Source organism: Nerophis lumbriciformis, linkage group LG15 (assembly GCF_033978685.3).
Source record: "Nerophis lumbriciformis linkage group LG15, RoL_Nlum_v2.1, whole genome shotgun sequence".
Taxonomy (NCBI): domain Eukaryota; kingdom Metazoa; phylum Chordata; class Actinopteri; order Syngnathiformes; family Syngnathidae; genus Nerophis; species Nerophis lumbriciformis.
In genome coordinates this window covers 13,617,501-13,638,770 of record NC_084562.2, presented here as the reverse complement: position 1 = coordinate 13,638,770, position 21,270 = coordinate 13,617,501, and the positions used below count along the sequence as shown (strand labels likewise).

The window sequence follows — 21,270 nt, the reverse complement described above, 5'->3', positions numbered from 1 at the left end:
AATATTAACAAAACAGTAATGACATTAAAACCATATTAGCACAAGTGTTTTCGTTTTTTTCATATCACAAACCAGAACAAGTTTGGGCTGTGTGTGAATAATAAAATGTTAATACAATTAAAGCCATATTAGCTACACAATGTGTAGCTACTGTAAGGATGAACCAATATGTATGTCCCGCAAACTTGTTTTGTTTATTTATTATCATTATTTTACTTTTTTGAACAAAGCAAATTTTTGGCAGTAGTTCAACTAAGATACTGTATGTATTTTTTTTAATCAGGTCTATGTACATTTGTTCCCTCTAAAAACTCCAATAGAAATTGTGTTCAAAAAAACATAACCGCACAAATGTTTTTCTGACAGCACAAACAAATGGCTGTGATATTTTAATACAGTGAACCTTGATTTACGAACTTAATTTGTTCTTGAACGTGGTTCGTAAACAGAAAATATCATAGTGAAGCAGAGTTCTCCACAAGAAACAATGTAAATATGACTAATTGGTACTAATCTAGACAGAAGTCCATATTTTAGTGAAAGTTTGCACACGTTCAACACGACATAATAATAACGATAGTGTATATCAAACAAAAATAACAAGGGGGTGATGGATCAATTTTCTATGTAATAAAAAAGTCAAAACAACAAGTTGCTCTATGCTCTGCTATGCCTACACCTACACACAAGTGTCACTATGGTACCCTCACAAACAAAATCACAAAAATCCTTAACTTCAACAAGTATATTGCTACAATGATAAACATAAAAAAACTAAACAATTATTTCACATTAAGAACTGCGGACAACTGACGAGAATCAGACAGAAGGAAAGGAAAGGAGGTGCATAGGGGAGCCGTACATGTCTGCATGTTTGTGCTTTGAAGGAGCGAGGGGTCACTTTGGAAAGAGAATAGATATTGACTTCTCCTCTGCTGTGATATAATTCTTCACAGCAATTTCCTCCTTCTTTCCACGCTGGTCTGTTGAGTTTTTGGGACTATTATTGAATTAGCAAAATGGACAAAACTTGTCAAAATGCGAAAAAACAAAGATGTGACTTCTCCTTCACAGCAAGTAAAGTGGAAGGCTCCGCCTCCCAAACAATGTTTGCCCTGATTTAATGCCTGCAGGCGCCTAAATGAAGTGTTCATTCACAGAGACATATTTGGCTTGATCTAAAAGTTTGCAAATCGAAAAGTTCACATATAGAGAGAGGGCTTCGTAAATCGAGGTTCCACTGTATTTGCAAAGACAAAGGTGGCCAGCTTCACACAGGTCATATGTTAACACAAGGACTTACTTGAACATATTGAACAAAATGGACATGTTCATACAGGTCACCACGGTGATAGGGTACAGGAAGATCGTAGACGCAGAAGAGCCAGTGCTGCTGTTGACCCAGTATACAACTTTGATGGTTCCCTGAGCCACCAAATTTGAAGACAAGAACATTTTTAGTATGAAAGCAAAGGTCTGTATGTCAATACAGTCTTTAATCCACCACAAATGGTCTTATTTACAGTACGACGACCCATTTATATCTTAAAACTGTATTTGCATCTTACCAAATTGAGCTTCTTTGGCCATTTGGGTCTCATGAATAATGTTGTGCAAGATCTGTTCTTCCTGCAGAAGCTTGTGTTTGTCTAGTGCCTCCTGCTGGCGTAGGTAGTGGTCATGCTGCTTTTGATACTCCTTGAGCTCATTCAGGGTTCGCTGCAGTGATCTACACATACATCAATGAAGTAACAACTTAGAAACAAATTGTAGTCTTCCTCGTCATCATCTGCATTCATCATTGCTCTCTTAAAAATCTATACATTGGTGAAAAAGTGGAGGGAAAAACCCTATTAAAATGAATTCTGGTGCAGGCATTAGCCCAAACTCATTTCTGAACACTAACATGCCATAGTTATCACACAGTTTTGTAAATACATTTGACTCTGGTTCTTATTTTATTACATTCTGAGTACCGTAAATTCCGGACTATAAGCCACAACTTTTTTCCTACGCTTTGAAGCCTGCGGTTTATAAGACGTAGCGGCTAATCTATAGATCTTTCTTTGCTGACGACAATGGTAAAAATAATGTAATAAAAAAATAAAAAAAGTAAAAACACAGGCAGGGTGTGTTATTGTTTGTGCTATGGTGCTATCTTTTGGACAAACTCACTCAATGAAGGTGCTGCAGTGTCCTTCCATTTATCCGTAGTGCTTTTTTTTTTTCCAACCAGAGTGCTGTTCAGGCTTCTAGCCATACTTGAATGGATTCTTCATTCATCACTCCAAACAAGATTTGTAAGTTTTACAGAATAAATAAAACTGTTTATACTTACTAAACCGTCCCATGTGTAGTGTCTGTAGGAGTGGTTTCATGCATATTTTTACATGCTAATGTAAAGTAAAGCATTAGCTAAGCATTAGCTAATATGCTAACACATTTACGAGTGTCCGTGTTAGTATTACTAACTTAAAACGGCATTACTTTAGTATAGTTTCCGTTTCACAAATTCCTCAGTGAACTCACCAAGACATCACCATGGAGTTAGTCTGTTTAGCTGATTGGATAGCTGGCCTCCGCAGCTAGTAGGTCCATGACGCTTACTTCTTTTTGTTTGATCAGCCGTTTGAATGCCGTGTTATAGGCAACGCTTGGAAACAATTAAAGTATGTAAATAAAGATTTAGAAAATCTTACTGTGTAGATAACTCATTTCACAACGTATATATCTGCGGCTTATAGTCTGGTGCGGCTAATTTATGGAAAAAAAAAATTTCTTATACAATTTAGTGGATGCGGCTTACATCCTGGTGCGCTCTATAGTCTGGAAAATTTGGTAGATATTGTGAAGACACAACCAATGTGTGTACTAGGGCTGCGAATCTTTGGGTGTCCCACGATTCGATTCAATATCGATTCTTGGGGTCACAATTCGATTATAAATCGATTTTTTCGATTCAATGCGATTCTCGATTCAAAACAATTCTCTTTTCATTCAATACATAGAATTTCAGCAGGCTCTACCCCAGTCTGCTGACATGCAAGCAGAGTAGCAGAATTTTGTAAAAAGCTTTTATAATTGTAAAGGACAATGTTTTATCAACTGATTGCAATAATGTACATTTGTTTTAACTTTTAAATGAACCAAAAATATTACTTATTTTATCTTTGTGAAAATATTGGACACAATGTGTTGTCAAGCTTATGAGATGCTATGCAAGTGTAAGCCACTGTGACACTATTGTTCTTTTTTTTTTATAAATGTCTAATGATAATGTCAATGAGGGATTTTTAATCACTGCTATGTTGAAATTGTTACTAATATTGATACTGTTGTTGATAATATTCATTTTTGTTTCACTACTTTTGGATTGTTCTGTGTTGTGTTTGTGTCTTCTTGCTCTGTTAATTGCTGTACTGAGTGTTGCTGGGTCGGGTTTGGTTTTGGAAACGGATTGCATTGTTATGGTATTGCTGTGTATTGTTTTGTTGGATTGATTAATAAAAAATAAAAATAAATAAAAAATAAATAAAAATAAATAAGAAATAAATAAAAATAAATAAAAATAAAAATCTATTTTTTTTAAATGAGAACCGATATTGAATCGTACGTGAGAATCGCGATTTGAATTCGAATCGATTTTTTCCCACACCCCTAGTGTGTACCAATACCTGTGCTGGGCTTCTAGGCGCTGCTCAAGCTTTTGCTGGCAGAGCACGGCATGCTTCCTCCTCAGGGCCAGCTCAAAGCCCGGCTGGGCCTGTAATGCCTGCTCATAACACAACACTGAGTGGTTGTATTCCCCAAGCATCTGGTTGGATAGAGAATGTAGAGACATACACTTAACTACTATATACAATTTAAAAAATACAAACAAGGTTGAATGATTTATATCTAAAATACATACAGACGATCTAAAGTAGATATAAAATAGACAATACTATTGGGAAAGACATTAAACATTGTATTGTATCTGGCCTTTTCGAAATATGCTGAGAATGTGTCAAGCTGCAGAACCTTTTAAAAAGGCACAAACAGTAAAAACTAAATTTGAGATGGCAAATATTTAGTTTTAAATTACATTCAGTGTCAAGTTCTGTTTTACATAGACATATATCCAGTGCTTTAACCCTTGTGAAGGTTGACTATACACACTTACTCTTCGGATTCAAAAGGGATCCGCTCGTAAAAGTGTTATATATCAGCAATAAATAACAAAATGTGTTTACTATTAATGCTTCAAATCTTCAGAAAATTGAGAATTATTGGTTTCTTTAATGGAATAAGCATAGTAATATACCAGAATTACAGTCTGTTAAAAATATAAGTTAAATAATGAGAGTTAATGGAGCCAACATAGTTTTTAAGAGAAAGCGTGTATACTTTCTATTTGTATCCTATTCTAACAACATTGTAATCTAAAACAAACAATTTTGAAAAAAAAACTCCCTGGCGAATGTTTAGACCGTTTACCTTCAAACTGAACATTCATATCACATAAGAAGCTTAACTCTTCTTCTGGGCCTCAGTGGTGCACAAAGGTTAATACTGTAATGTGGCTTCTTTTGAACTCACAGCATAAATGTTGGCCAAAGTATAGTGGCCAGTCAACAGGTCAGAGGTTAGGTCTAGGGCTGCGTGAGCTAGAATTGCAGCATCTGCTGAGAAATGGGCGCGGTGTAGGATGTTGGCCATATTAACCAGGGCTACATCCTTCTGCTGCCTGATAACACATTGAAACAGGCGAGAAAATGTGACCATGTGTGGAAGCTCTCATACAAACACAATAAAGTGAAAAATTCTGCGGGGACCGTTCAATGAGACTAACACTACCTTGGTGAAAAGTGCAGAGCGCGCACTACACAGTCCATCGCCCTCTGAGGCTCGTTCTTCATACGCCAATAGAATGAAGCCATGTCATACAGTACCCACGATGAGGAATTCTGGGACAAACAATCAAATAAACATGATCATTGCGATGATTCATTTGGCTTACTATGTGGACCTCCTTCAAAAAAAATGACAAGGATAGCATTGCCTTGGTACAATGTTCACATATTTGACTTTGATTGTCGCTCTTGAAAAAAAGGCAAATTGGTCTTAACTACAGTATATGCATGTAATCTCAAGATGGATAAGGGCGTGTCTCGGCTGGTAGAGTGGCCGTATCAGCAACTTAATAAGGGTGCTGTCACGCCAAATTTCTTCCCCCTACTCAAACCTTCCCCCTCCCCATTTACTTCCGGGGTCATTTCCTCTTACGTCATTTCCTCTTACTTACGTCATTTCCTCTTACGTCATTGACAGCGATCGATAGAATCCAAATCTCCTGAAAATGGTGGTGTCACTGAATGACATTTGTCTTTATCTTTCCCAGGGGACTAATGTCAAACACCAGCAGGCTTCGAAAAATTCCAGGCGGAGTGTTAGGGAAAATTTCAGGCGGAGTGTTAGGGCCGCTGCTGGGGACTTCTGTCTTCGTGGTAACGTGCAAAAAATATTAATTAATATATAATACTGTTAAATGTCTGTACTTTAAATCAACATTATTGTTGAAACCATTTCACTAATATTAATTAATATATAATACTGTTAAATGTCTGTACTTTAAATTAACATTATTGTTGAAACCATTTCACTACAATATTGTGTGTGCTGCTGTCCTGTGTCAAAGCCGAAGTGTTATCGATCGCTGTCAATGACGTAAGAGGAAATGACGTAAGTAAGAGGAAATGACGTAAGAGGAAATGACCCCGGAAGTAAATGGGGGGGGAAGGTTTTCGTATGGGGAAGACATTTGGCGTGACAGCGCCGTGTTCGATTCCCGCTTCTGCCATTCTAATCACTGCCATTGTGACATTGGGCAAGACACTTCACCCACCTGCTCCTGGTGCCAACCACACTGGTTTAAATGTAGTTTAAAGATGTAGATAATTGGTTTCACCATGTAAAGTGCTTTCAGTCACTAGAGAAAAAGCGCTCTATATATAGAAATTACTTAAATTCACATGTAGTATAAATACAAAGCATTAAAATGCAACTGTCAGTTAAATAAGAACATTACACGCTTTGAATCACTAGAGGAAAAGCGCTATATAGACAGAATTCACTTCACTTTACATCCAGTATAAATCAAAGCGTGAAAATGCAACTGTCGGTTAAATAAGAAATGTACATGCCTGTGTTGAAAAAGTAAAAGAAAAAAACTTGTGAAGATACAAAGCTTACCTTTAGCAGTGCCTGGTGGATGCGATGGCCCACCACATCTATACTACGGCCCAGTTTATGTGACAAAGAACTAAAAATTGGATCCTCCTTTGACAGCAATGGGAAGGTAAGATTTGCCCTCTCTTGAACACCCTACAATATGAGACAATACAGTCAGAAAAGGGAAACAACACAGCCACAGCACTTAAATAACAAATTCATTCCAATTATAATACTAAGCCCCTGAAGCCAAAACAATGTTTTGTGTTCAAGAAACACAGGTAATAAAAACGTTTCCTTTGTCAAGAGAGATTATTGTGTACAGTGGTAGTAGAACACAATATAAATATATTGGTATGCAGACAGAGTGGAAAATTCAATTAGAAATCCAACAAACATAAAACACTTGCTTGCTTAAGAGTTTGGACTGTCAAACCAGTTCCCAAGCATTTAAATAAGGTCATGTCACACACAGATAATCGGGTACTTTATGCTTATATGGGCTGCAAATGCTGACAATTGTGGCCAATGTGATCCATCATAGACGGTAATTTTCATTTGTATAATATTAATGTGGCTCTGTCTAATGCATTGCCATATACCAACCAGTCATTGATCAAACAAAGCCATCACTTGTCATAAGACAAGCAAATAGGGTTGCAGCAATATTCTGAAGATTGTGCTGGAGATTTTTTTTTTATTGGAATGTTTTAATCACACTACTTTGTGTTTATTATGATCTCGAAGAATGCAATATGTCAATATTCTATGAAAAGCTCTTCACGTGCCCTTATTTCCAGTACTTAACTGGTTATTACAAATGCTTAATTTCTAAGAAACACCTCACACTAGGATATTGCTTGTCAGTGATTCTCAAACTAGTGATACGCGGGCTCTAGCTAATGGTACGCCATATAATCAATTAAGTAATTAGTGTTTCATTTTCCTATATTCAAACACAGTGTTACAGTTCAAACTGTGTGTAATGTTACAGTGACAACAAATAGTATATATACTTGTTAAATAAAACCTCTGCCTTGTGTTTAACAAATACTTAGGTCTACTGTGCTACTGCGTTTTCGTGTTGGCCATTATAGCGGTATTTGGAGAGCCAAGAGTTTTTTGAGGTGGTACTTGGTGAAAAAGGTTTGAGAACCACCTCGGCTTTGCGTTGAATGAATCGATAGCCAGTGACAACAATTTATATTTTTTAATTGATACTTATTTTTGAGTGGTGTTTAAAGCTGTGCTTTTTGATTAATGCGAGAAAATTATGATCCTAGGTTAGATGTGACTGATGTGCACATTGATACTGAAATAATGATATCGCCGATACCAGATCTTTATGCTCTAATATTGATTCTCAAATCCTAATATCAATACCTGTGATACTTATATTTGAGAAAATGTATATCATGACCAGGAAATCATTGAAAATAAACAGTAAGTGTATGCATCCTTTTATTGTAGGCTGTATTTTTAGACAGAACATACAGAGTTTAATATAAATAAGATAACACATTCAGTGCAGAATAACGCCATAATTTGTTTCGCCCTGTGATTTTATATCATTTGAAGATGATTCCCCAAGACCAGCAACACTTGTAATAAACTATGTTTTAAATTTTACCAGACACATTAGGTATATTTGCTAAAAGTATCTGATCGGTATCGCCAATACCAGCCTGAATTTTATTCGGTATCAGATCGGAAAGAAAATCAGTGGTATCGCACATCAAATATTGCAATTAAATGTAACTAATGACAAGACTAACCCTGAGATGCTGGAAAGCATGGATACTATAAGGTAGTGGAAACACTTTTGCACAGTCTGGCTTTTGTAGATCTACAGGCACAGCTGACAGTGAATCCACATAGTCTTCAGGGCTGCAAAAACGGAAAGGAGGAGAAAAAAATCAATTGAAAAAATGCATGAGGAAAGTTGTGAATGAAATCGATAACAAAAGTTCACTTGAAAATAGGGCTGTAACGGTACACAAAAATTTCGGTTCGGTACGTACCTCGGTTTAGAGGTCACGGTTCGGTTCATTTTCGGTACAGTAAGAAAACAACAAAATATACATTTTTGGGTTATTTATTTACCAAATTTGCAAAATCTTCCACCAAAAATATTTTTCTTAGTAGAATATTTGATGTGAAGTAATCGGAACCTTGGATAGGTCAATAATTCATAATAACATTGATTTTGATTCAATATTATGTTTTGAGCAATGACAGTTTGAAAGAAAAAAAAACAGCTTTGTTTTATTAGTCAACATGGCAACTTTTTCTAAATTACATTTAACCTTTAAGCTTTTTTATTTCACTTTTGTTATGTTTTTGTTTATTTTAATAGTATTTTTAGAATGTGTCGTGGGCCTTTAAAACATTAGCTGTGGGCCGCAAATGGCCTCTGGGGCACACTTTTGACACCCCTGCTATAGATAATAAAAATTAAATGTGATAAATCTATGGATAAAAAGCAGAGCCTGGCGACACATGCGCTTTTATCATAACTCTCTCGCTCTCGCTGTCTCTGCCCCTCACTCACGAATGCTGCTGCGCACACAATTTGTTTTGTTTTTAACCCCTTCTTAATCCTGAACGTACATTGAAAATACACGCAACCCTAACTCAAAATGCCGGACATTTGAGGCATTTAAGAAACTCCGCCCTGACAGCTCCGCAAAAGAGGACATGTCCGGTGAAAAGAGGACGTATGGTCAGTCTATCGTAGCCCGTTAGCTGTTAGCATGCCGTGTGTTGTGCCTCGGTGTGCATTGTTTACACAACATGCGTTACGCTACTTAATATGTCTGTGTGGAAACTCGTTCGGTACACCTCCGAACCCAACCGGAACCCCCGTACCGAAACGGTTCAATACAAATACAGGTACCGTTAAACCCCTACTTGAAAGACTTGCATTTTTTAGAGAAATAAGTAAAGATAACAAATGCCTTAAAACCAATAAAATGTTTTAAGATGAACAGTGACACTTCTGTTTATATTCATCTAAGTTGCTATGCTACATTTTGTTGACTTAGACGGCGCCTGGATCCTCCACATGTCATATGGAAAAACTGAAAAAGTAGCATTTGTTAAATGTTTTCTGCGTAACGGGAAAACCATTTTCCTTCTTTGGATTTACCGGATTTCTTTACTCTCTAAGGAGACGTAAGTGCTATCATACAAGTCGAGGTCCCCCAAGGGTACTTTGGCCAAGATGCAGTCTGAATCCTCTTTGTAGTGCCGCTGCTCCAGGCCTGTGTCCCTGTCCTCATTCTCCTCAATGTGAATCTTCTGTGCTACTAGCTGCTTCTGCACAAAGGTAAGACAGTAAGACAAGAGTGAGAAGACTGAAGAACAAAAATGTGTACGCTATAATGATACTAATGACTAAATCATGCATACATGCATCAGGAAAATACTTCCAAGTAAAACATGTACTTCTAGAGTGGAGATCATTGGTCCAATACTCACTGGCTACAACATTGGGTACACTTACAAAAATCATAATCATATCCAAAGCAAACGATGTGGTGTATCAAATATCTTGCCTTTACAATAAAACAAGTGTACCTCAACTTTGGATTACCTAACTTACGATGTAATTTCAGACAGGAGCTGTCTCTCAGTTTTTTGTCATGCTTTAAGTTACGAGCATTTTCACCAACGGTTGAAGTAGTATTTGTAACAGGGCCGTTTGAGCAATAAAGAGTTAATATATTGTTACATGTTGCTCCTGCTACACAAAAAACAGATAAACGGCTGACGTGCGCGTTTAAGCGAGGCTCAGAAAACTACACAATCCCACCCTTAAAAAACATTGAAACTGAGAAACGACAAACATTTATCCATGACAATATTGAGAAGATCTTGATGCTATGTTTGGCATGTTTCAGTTTGTTTTGTCTAGCCCTGACTTAACAATCTGGATGGTTGAGCATTGCCTTTGGTACATGGACTTAAACATCTCTTGTTGTCAACTTTGTGTACAACCTAAACAACGATATTTTCTTCCTTTTGTTACATGACAAGAGACAGTGTTGAGAGAAACAAGAAATGAGCTCTATGAAAACAAGTCGCTTATAGTAAGCGGACAATTAGCGGGACTTTACAACACTGAACGCAGCCCAAATATCGCTTTAAAATATTATTACAAAAAAATACTATAGCTATTTGTAGTACATTCTATTGCAGTGTTTCTTAACCATATAAATATATATGTTTCTCAGTTCTGGTCGTATGGGCCGCACAGAGACTCACTCAGTTGTAATACACTTTTCAACCACTTATGGCAGAAATGACAATCTCAAACAAACAGAAGACGTCTGGAGCGAAGGTTATAGAGAGGTTTCTAATGTGAAAAAATCATGACTACAGTGGTGAAGCTGTATTTTAATTTGCACTTGATTTGACAGTTTAGTTAAAGTGAAGTGAAGTGAATTATATTTATATAGCGCTTTTCTCTAGTGACTCAAAGCGCTTTACATTGTGAAACCCAATATCTAAGTTACATATTTAAACCAGTGTGGGTGGCACTGGGAGCAGGTGGGTAAAGTGTCTTGCCCAAGGACACAACGGCAGTGACTAGGTTGGCAGAAGCGGGGATCGAACCCGGAACCCTCAAGTTGCTGGCACGGCCACTCTACCAACCGAGCTATACCGCCCCAGTTAAGAAACATATTCATCATTAATGACATAGTTTCCTAAATTGCGGCGTAAACCAGGACCTGTTGTTGTATGTGCAGAAGGTCTTAGTCTGTACACAAATGTTTTTCGCCACACAGTAGAGCGTTGATTGTGACATACCAATCATCATTTGTACCACAATAACACTACAGTCTGCATTGATTAAAGCAAGTTATGACAGACTGAACAACAACACATAACTTCGTCGACATCAACTTTAACAACCCTCCCACATCAGACTGTGACGACAATGCAATATGAAGTCTAAACGATAAACCGTTGAATATTAAGAGTATGTGATAGTTCGACTCCTCCCTTGTTTACTTCCCTGACGACCTCCTTAAAATTTTGTAATCAATAAGAAACATCAAGCAGCTAAAACAAGGCGAAGTGTGGAGAAAGTGTTTTGCAGATCACCCATCATGCGCTGTAATGGATTTATATAAGTTATTTTAAATTGTATTTAGTGCTTGAACGTGTTTTATTATGTACACAATGTTCAATGTGTGTTATGTGCGACCATGCATTGACTTTATTTGTTGGTAATAGTTAATTTATACCATGTGTGGCAAAAGTCGTTTGGATCAGGTAATATAAATTGATGCTCTGCATATGTGCCTTCCAATTGACACTCAAGGTCAAGAGGGTGGCAATATCACTCCGATTTGTATGTGGTTACTAAATATAGGCAAAAACATGCCGCAGGCCAATCTTCTTGTTAAATTTGTGATGTCTCGCAGGCCGCACTTGGCCCGTGAAACTGTAAGGCATGATGATAACAATTGTAACAAATAAAGGCTTGATATATCTCACTTTGTAAGTTATGAGTTTATAATACATATTAGTTTTACATTTGAAGTTGAATTGCTGACATGAATGAACTTTTGCATGACATTCAATTATTTTGATTTTCACCTGTTCATACATCCGATTCTGACGAGACTGTACTGTTAGTTGTAAACATATTGCAGAATTTACACAGAGAAGATATTTATCACAGTCACAATCGCCTCACCTCCAACTTTTTGAGGTAGTTAACCCGAGACTCCTGTCTCATGAAGATCACCACGTCGTGCGGATGCTTGAGATTCAAAGGTGAATCTACCTGGAACAGATGTAGATTACACAAACCCACAGTCATACACTAGGTTAATGTTTAAAACGCTTGAGACATGGAGACTGACAAAACTGATAGAGCGTGGGCCTCTACCTATAAATCTTGTATTTTTCATTAAACTGATCCTAAAGGTACCCTGTTATTGTACAATACTCACCGTAATACAATACTCGGTCGGTCCTCCCGTTATGAACAAGTTCTGTTCGTTGACAGTGATATAGTCAAGATTTAAAATGCACGTCAAATCTTACAGCAAACTAAAATACAAATAGATCAACTTCGAAGTAGGTTTGTGCGATTTAGATGATATACAATATCAATTTGATGGATAGAGCTTTTAATACTATTGTTATATCGTGATAATGCATGTTGATGACACATTGTAATTGACAGCGACAAGTGAACCAAGGAGTCATCGGCGCAATGTAGCGTCCTTACTAGAGAGCTAGCGGCTAATGTCCCTTCACAGTGCAGCTTTGAAATCACTAATCCTTCCCTCCATGGCGGCAAATAAACGGCGTTTCTTACACGCATCATTATCACTGGAGGACGATGAATATCTGAACAGGCTACGCTACACACCGTAGGAGTATACAAAAATGCATAGCTAACCACAAAGCTAGAGGTCTTGAAATAGGGTGGGCGGATTGACACATGTGTAGTATCAATCTATGGTAAATGCTACAGTGATTAAATCGATGTTTTTTTATTATCACAAAATAGTTTGTCGTTTTTTTTTTATTGTTCACAAACTCAGGAAATAAGAGCCAATTGTAGTTTTGTTATTTTGCACAAGTATTGACTTTATTATACATTTAGTATGTAATAAAAGGGAATAGTGAATTAATATAATAATCATAATACCGTATTTTTCGGAGTATAAGTCGCACCTGCCGAAAATGCATAATAAAGAAGGAAAAAAACATATATAAGTCGCACTGGGGCCAGGCCAAACTATGAAAAAAACTGCGACTTATAGTCCGAAAAATACGGTAATTGATATTGTAACACTGCCATCCTGTGTTGTTGTCAGATTACAGTTGTGATGACAAATGGAAGCTTTTATTAACCCTGAAGTAATTATTAGGGGTGTGAATCTTGACGATTCCATCCAATTCTCGATTCAATCCGGTTCTCTCTCGCAATGTATTAATTGGTATAATAATTAAAATAACATCTTTCAAAACAGTTTAGAGATTACAAAAGTGATTTCTGGTTGCATAAAGATCTTTTTTTTTTAAATAGATTTTTCTTAAAAAAAAATATTTTTTTTTAAATTAATAAGAATAGCGATCCGGCAGCACGGTGATTGAGGGGTTAATGCATCTGCCTCACAATACGAAGGTCCGGGGTTCGATCCTGCGCTCGGGATCTTTCTGTGTGGAGTTTGCATGTTCTCCCCGTGACTGCGTGGGTTCCCTCCAAGTACTCCGGCTTCCTCCCACCTCCAAAGACATGCACCTGGGGATAGGTTGATTGGCAACACTAAATTGGCCCTAGTGTGTGAATGTGAGTGTGAATGTTGTCTGTCTATCTGTGTTGGCTCTGAGATGAGGTGGCGACTTGTCCAGGTTGTACCCCGCCTTCCGCCCGAATGCAGCTGAGATAGGCTCCAGCGACCCCCCGCCACCCCAAAAGGGACAAGCGGTAGAAAATGGATGGATGGATCCGGATTAAATCGATTTTTTTGCACCCCTATGTAGTATTACCCAAAACTGTTTCCAAACAACAGAATAATAAGTGGCCTAGTGGTTTGAGTGTCCGCCCTGAGATCGGTAGGTTGTGAGTTCAACCCTGGCCGAGTCATACCAAAGACTATAAAAATGGGACCCATTACCTCCCTGCTTGGCACTCAGCATCAAGGGTTGGAATTGGGGGTTAAATCACTAAAATGATTCCCGGGTGCGGCCACCGCTACTGCTCACTGCTCCCCTCACCTCCCAGGGGGTGATCAAGGGTGATGGGTCAAATTAGGGCTGGGCGATATATCGATATACTCGATATATCAATATACTCGATACATAGCGGGTTTGTCTTTGTGCGATATAGAAAATGACTATATCTTGATATTCGAGTGTACGTTCTCACACAGTTGCTTTTAGCTGCAGGCATTACACTGCAGGCTCTTCTCACTCTTTGTTGTCTCTCCTTCTCACAGAGACGTAAAACAAGCGCACTGTCTTACATACGTCACATTCGTATACGCCCTCGCGGAGCAGAGAGGTAGCTGCACGGGTAACGTTAACTGTGGTGCGAGTGGTAATACGAGAGAAAGAAGGTGTGAATTTGGTAACAAATGAAGGAATAATTAATTCCCAAGAAAAACAGCAGGGGGTCCATCGCCTGGTGGTGGTTTGGCTTCAAGTGGGAATATGTCGAACAGACAACCGTAATTTGTCAAGTGTGGAGCAAAAACGTTGCTATGAAAAGTAGCATTACTGCTAATATGTAGCATCATTTGAAAAGTCACCTGCTAGAGAATGAAGAGTGCTTACTCCACATGTCAACATCTCCGTTCGGTGCCACACCAACAAAATGCCGAGGCAACCATTTTCACATCAACACCGTATGAAAAAAATAGTCAACAACAGAAGGAGATAACGTCCGCAGGACATACACTATTTGATTTCCTATTATGCAGCTCATTTTTATTTGACAGTTATTGAAATATATTGTGTGACATCATGCACAAAAGTGCACTTTATTTGTTTTAAACTATTGTAGTGGCGTTCTGTACAAAAAGTGCACTTTAACTTAGTGTTGTTTTGATATGTCATCTTAGTGACATCCTGCACAAAAGTGCACTTATAGCTTGTTTTAAAATGTCTCTGACAATCTTGCACTTTCTGTTTTGAAATGACATGAATGTTTGTGCCACTGCTTAATAACTGTTTAGTAAATACAGTTTTGGTCAATTGACTTACTTGTGATTTCCCTCTCTGCATGAAAGTTTAAAAGTAGCATATATTAATGCAGTATGAAGAACAATGTTTTAATGTAGACACATAGAATCATCATACTGCTGTGATTATATGCATCAAGTGTTCATTCAAGGCTAAGGCAAAATATCGAGATATATAACGTGTATCGCGATATGGCCTAAAACAGTGGTTCTTAACCTGGGTTCGATCGAACCCTAGGGGTTCGGTGAGTCGGCGTCAAGGGTTCGGCGGAGCCTCCGCCGCGGAGGTCAGGACACATCCGACTCATCGTGTAAAAAAAAAATTCTCCCTATCGGCGTATTGTGGATACCCCCAAACAATGTTCCAGCTAACTGAGTGGCCTAGTGGTTAGTGTCCGGCCTGAGATCGGTAGGTTGTGAGTTCAAACCCCGGCCGAGTCATACCAAAGACTATAAAAATGTGACCCATTACCTCCCTGCTTGGTATTCAGCATCAAGGGTTGGAATTGGTGGTTAAATCACCTTAAATGATTCCCGGGCGCGGCACCATTGCGCCACTCACCTCCCAGGGGGTGAACAAGGGTGATGGGTCAAATGCATAGGACAAATTTCACCACACCTAGTGTGTGACAATCATTGGTACTTTAACTTAGATGTCCACACTGTGGCCACACCAGCAGCACACCTGTCCCAAACCTGACTAAATACCAAGTTAATGACGCCAAAAGGGACAAGCGGTAGAAAATGGATGGGTGGATGGATGTTTTATTATTATAATCAAATGACAGAAGTCATTTCCATGGGATTATTTTCTAAAATAAGTGTTTTGGCCCACTTACAATGACAGTAACACAACATATTGTTTTTCATGAGCTGTGTACTAGTATTGTATGTCTGGGTGGGGGTCCTGCTTTGGAAATCATTTGTACCCCTTTCCGATATCACATTTAGTTCCCACTAAAACATTCACATTTTGCACAATGAGATGTAAACATGGGATCATGTGTACATTCCTGTAACGTTCTGTTTGTAAAATATATCTTTATTAGTATGTATTTAATATAATAACATAATTTCATGATTAATATTTATAAATTAAGATTGAATTAAGGTTCAATCCCGGGCTCGGGATCTTTCTGTGTGGAGTTTACATGTTCTCCCCGTGACTGCGTGGGTTCCCTCCGGGTACTCCGGCTTCCTCCCACCTCCAAAAACATGCACCTGGGGATAGGTTGATTGGCAACACTAAATTGGCCCTAGTGTGTGAATGTGAGTGCGAATGTTGTCTGTCTATCTGTGTTGGCCCTGCGATGAGGTGGCGACTTGTCCTGGGTGTACCCCGCCTTCCGCCCGATTGTAGCTGAGATAGGCTCCAGCGCCCCACGCGACCCCAAAAGGGAATAAGCGGTAGGAAATGGATGGATGGAGGTGTTTTGGCCCACTTACAATGACAGTAACACAACATGTCGTTTTTCATGAGCTGTGTACTAGTATTGTATGTCTGGGTGGGAGTCCTGCTTTGGAAATAATTTGTACCGCTTTCCGATATCGCATTTAGTTCCCACTAAAACATTCACATTTTGCACAATGAGATGTAAACATGGGATCATGTGAACATTCCTGTAACGTTCTGTTTGTAAAATATATCTTTATTAGTCCATCCATCCATCTTCTTCCGCTTATCCGAGGTTGGGTCGCGGGGGCAGCAGCCTAAGCAGGGAAGCCCAGACTACCCTCTCCCCAGCCACTTCGTCCAGCTCTTCCTGTGGGACCCCGGGGCGTTCACAGGCCAGCTGGGAGACATAGTCTTCCCAACGTGTCCTGGGTCTTCCTCGCGGCCTCCTACCGGTCGGACGTGCCCAAAACACCTACCGAGGGAGGCGTTCGGGTGGCATCCTGACCAGATGCCCGAACCACCTCATCTGGCTCCTCTCGATGTGGAGGAGCAGCGGCTTTACTTTGAGTTCCCCCCGGATGGCAGAGCTTCTCACCCTATCTCTAAGGTAGAGACCCTCCACCCGACGGAGGAAACTCATTTCGGCCGCTTGTACCCGTGATCTTGTCCTTTCGGTCATAACCCAAAGCTCATGACCATAGGTGAGGATGGGAACGTAGATCGACCGGTAAATTGAGAGCTTTGCCTTCCGGCTCAGCTCCTTCTTCACCACAACGGATCGATTCAGCGTCCGCATTACTGAAGACGCCGCACCGATCCGCCTGTCAATCTCACGATCCACTCTTCCCTCACTCGTGAACAAGACTCCGAGGTACTTGAACTCCTCCACTTGGGGCAAGATCTCCTCCCCAACCCGGAGATGGCACTCCACCCTTTTCCGGGTGAGAACCATGGACTCGGACTTGGAGGTGCTGATTCTCATCCCAGTCGCTTCACACTCGGCTGCGAACCGATCCAGCGAGAGCTGAAGATCCTGGCCAGATGAAGCCATCAGGACCACATCATCTGCAAAAAGCAGAGACCCAATCCTGCAGCCACCAAACCAGATCCCCTCAACGCCTTGACTGCGCCTAGAAATTCTGTCCATAAAAGTTATGAACAGAATCGGTGACAAAGGGCAGCCTTGGCGGAGTCCAACCCTCACTGGAAACGTGTCCGACTTACTGACGGCAATGCGGACCAAGCTCTGGCACTGATCATACAGGGAGCGGACTGCCACAATCATCTTTATTAGTATTTATTTCATGATTAATATTTATAAATTAAGATCAAATTAAGAAAAAAACATTAGATTTTTCACTAAACAAGGGTTCGGTGAAAGCGCATATGAAACTGGTGGGGTTCAGTACCTCCAACAAGGTTAAGAACCACTGGCCTAAAAATATCGAGATATTAAAAAAAGGCCATATCGCCCAGCCCTAGGTCAAATGCAGAGAATAATTTCGCCACACCTAGTGTGTGTGTGACAATCATTGGCACTTTAACTTTAATAAATGTGTAGATGGATCTGCGTTACAGCAAAAAGTAACCAGCTATGAACAGCAAATTAGCAGGTAGATTAATAATTGTTGTTAGAAAATAATACAACTGGAAACGACACAATAATAATAACGCATACGTCAGTCTTGTAACCCGCTTTGAAATGGCTTTATTGTCATTTATACACCAAATAATGTATCGCAAGAGGCTGCATTATATATATATATATATCGCGATATAGATTTCGAGCCATATTCATTTTGAAACAAACTGCGAATTGTCACGTAAAACCAAAAAGTAGTATCGCTAAATCGTTACCGTAAAGAGACAACAACACGAGCATAACAGACGCTGACAGGGGCCCTTCACAGTAATGGTCATCTTGACCTCTCTCCCATAAATACGCCTTTCCACAGTCCGTCTATGAGAGTGCGGGATTTATTCCTCGGTAGGTGGGGGAAAAAAGCTAATAGCACCGAAGTATGTCCACGATCAAAGTACAACATTTATTTACCGGCGATGCTAACGAAATAGCTTGCTAGCCATAGAGCTGTCATACTTGCTGTTGTATTTTCCCGTCTTCTGTGACCACCCAGTGGGTCGTCGCCCCTCCGGAGTCCACTATCAGTATGCAAAGCAGGATGAAAATATTCCCCTGGAATAATGTTTTTCGCGAACAGCTGACTCGACAGGGAAAGGAGTCCGGACAGACTGCCCTGGCGTCCGCCATTTCTCCGTCTCCTTAGCGCTGTGGCAACAGTGAGCTTAGCTGGATCTGTTACTACTTCTCCTACTACGCGATACCTACCGGAAACTCAATCCGTTCTGCGCATGCGTGCGTCTGACGTCACTTCTGGTTGACTCATTTTAAGACTTCCTTTTATTGTCATTCAAATTTTAACTTTACAGTACAGATAAAAAATTAAATTAAATTTATAAAATTTAAAAAAAAAATACAGTACAGATATGGGATGGGAATCAGCACCTCCAAGTCCGAGTCCATGGAAAAGGGTGAAGTCAATCAATCAATCAATGTTTATTTATACAGCCCTAAATCACGAGTATCTCAAAGGGCTGCACAAGCCACAACGACATCCTCGGTTCAGATCCCACATCAGGGCAAGGAAAAACTCAACCCAGTGGGATGACAATGAGAGACCTTGCAGCATACTTGCCAACCTTGAGACCTCCAATTTCGGGAGGTGTGAGGGTGGGCGGGGGGCTGGGGCGTGGTTAAAAGGGGAGGAGTATATTGACAGCTAGAATTCACCAAGTCAAGTATTTCATATATATATATATATATATATATATATATATATATATATATATATATATATATGTGTGTATATATATATATCCTGAAAATATGCAAACAAAACTGTGTTTAGATAATTATTACTTCAAACTTGCATAAATAAATATTAAGGAATATAACATAACTTGGCTTCTGAGAGCTTCAAAATGTAATGAATAAAATGTTAAAGTTGTTGATAAACAAGCAATTATTTTAATAATTAAATATGGTCATTTTAAATGAGTTATTATGATCATTTAAAATTAACTATTTCAAATATGTTTATTTTAATGTATAATTCTATGGCTGAGTGTAATAAGGAGTCAGAAAAAATACAAATTAAAATATAATTAATTTTGATGTTTTTAGCAAAATATAGTAAACATTTATTCATTTATTTTTTAATTAATATATTTATTTATTTTTAGGTAAGATAAACATAATAATACAATTTATCTGTAGTCTGGATGATTTAGTTCTTGTCATCCTGTTGTCCTCCCGTCATGTGGCCTCCATCTCCGGCTGAAAATCGGGAGATTTTCGGGAGAATATTTGTCCCGGGAGGTTTTCGGGATAGGTGCTGAATTTCGGGACTCTCCCGAAAAATTCGGGAGGGTTGGCAAGTATGCCTTGGAGAGGATGATCTTTTCCGCCATCCTCTCTACTCTCTGCAGAGACTTCCAGTCTGAGGCACTGCAGGCTCCAGTCCAGACAGAGATGCAGTTGGTCAGTAGGCTCTCTATAGTGCCTCTGTAGAATGTGGTGAGAATGGGGAGAGGGAGCTGTGCTCTTTTCATCCGACGCAAAAAGTGCATGCGCTGCTGAGCTCTCTTTACAAGAGCTCCGGTGTGTAGGGACCAGGTCATATTGTCAGTTATCTGCACCCCCAGGAACTTGGTGCTGCTTACCATCTCCACTGCTGTGCCGTTAATGAAGAGTGAAGTGTGGCTGGACTGATGCCTCCTGAAGTCGACGATGATCTCCTTGTTCTTGTCGACGTTCAGGACTAGGTTGTTGGTTCTGCACCAGTCAACCAGATGTTTCACCGCCTCCCTGTAGTCCATGTCGTTGTTGTAACGGATGAGGCCCACTACTGTTGTATCGTCCGCATACTTCACAATGTGGTTAGTAGTGGACCTGGCGCAGCAGTCATTTATTTTAATTTTTGGATTGAATATTAAGAATAAAGTATTGGTTCATGTTTTTTTTTTTTTTTACAATTTTATTATATCAACAGCATCTATTCACAATACTGCCAATTACAAAGTGCACTTTTTGTGCCTGCTAATATGGATAAGTGCATCGCTTGAAAAATGTACAGTATATTTTATTTTAAAAAAAATCGACTCTTTGGACAGTAGAGTGAAAGTAACATTGATCCAATGGCGGGCAAGATATATTACAAATCCAATTTTTCGTTAAAGACTTAAAGTTAAAGTTTTGACACACCTTCTCATTCAATTCTTTATTTTCATGACTATTTACATTGTAGATTGTCACTGACGGCATCAAAACTATGAATGAACACATGTGGAGTTATGTACTTAACAAAAAAAGGTGAAATAACTGAAAACAGGTTTTATATTCTAGTTTCTTCAAAATAGACACCCTTTGCTCTAATTACTGTTTTGCACACTCTTGGCATTCTCTCGATGAGCTGCAAGAGGTAGTCACCTGAAATGGTTTTCACTTCACAGGTGTCATAGTTTTGATGCCTTCAGTGACACTCTACATTGTAAATAGTTATGAAAATAAAAAAACGCATTTAAATGAGAATGTGTGTCCAAACTTTTGACCTGTACTGTACAATTTAAATTATTAATTGAATATAACCTACGAGTGATTTTTTTCCAAACAAAAATTGTACATTATGGTTGACAACTGTTATATCTGTTATGCTACAGAACTGTGATTTTCAAACTGTGGTACACGTACCGCACTATCTAATGGTATGCCAAAAAATAAATACGTAGAGTATATGTAATATTCTTGACCGTTTTGTTTGTGAATTGTGTGTAATGTACACAGTGGCCATAAATATTAAATATACTTGTTAAATAAAGCCTCTCTCTTGTTTTTAATGAATATGTATGCCTACTACGCTACAGCATTTTAATGTT

The 21,270-nt window shown here is 39.0% G+C and overlaps 1 protein-coding gene across 2 annotated transcripts in view; it reads right to left on the bottom strand.

The window, feature by feature from the left end:
* Nucleotides 1-18,670, bottom strand: part of ttc17 (tetratricopeptide repeat domain 17) — a 45,062-nt gene extending 26,392 nt beyond the window's left edge. For both annotated transcript variants that reach the window (XM_061974815.2, XM_061974816.2), the window contains exons 1-10: nucleotides 18,416-18,670; nucleotides 11,918-12,007; nucleotides 9,359-9,528; nucleotides 7,986-8,097; nucleotides 6,232-6,363; nucleotides 4,837-4,946; nucleotides 4,579-4,726; nucleotides 3,675-3,814; nucleotides 1,569-1,729; nucleotides 1,304-1,425 (exon numbers count right to left, since the gene is read on the bottom strand). In XM_061974815.2, the coding sequence (XP_061830799.1) occupies nucleotides 1,304-1,425; nucleotides 1,569-1,729; nucleotides 3,675-3,814; nucleotides 4,579-4,726; nucleotides 4,837-4,946; nucleotides 6,232-6,363; nucleotides 7,986-8,097; nucleotides 9,359-9,528; nucleotides 11,918-12,007; nucleotides 18,416-18,586 (1,356 nt within the window). In that variant the 5' untranslated portion in view covers nucleotides 18,587-18,670. The remainder of the gene's footprint in view (nucleotides 1-1,303; nucleotides 1,426-1,568; nucleotides 1,730-3,674; nucleotides 3,815-4,578; nucleotides 4,727-4,836; nucleotides 4,947-6,231; nucleotides 6,364-7,985; nucleotides 8,098-9,358; nucleotides 9,529-11,917; nucleotides 12,008-18,415) is intronic.
* Between the last annotated feature and the right edge of the window lie 2,600 nt (nucleotides 18,671-21,270).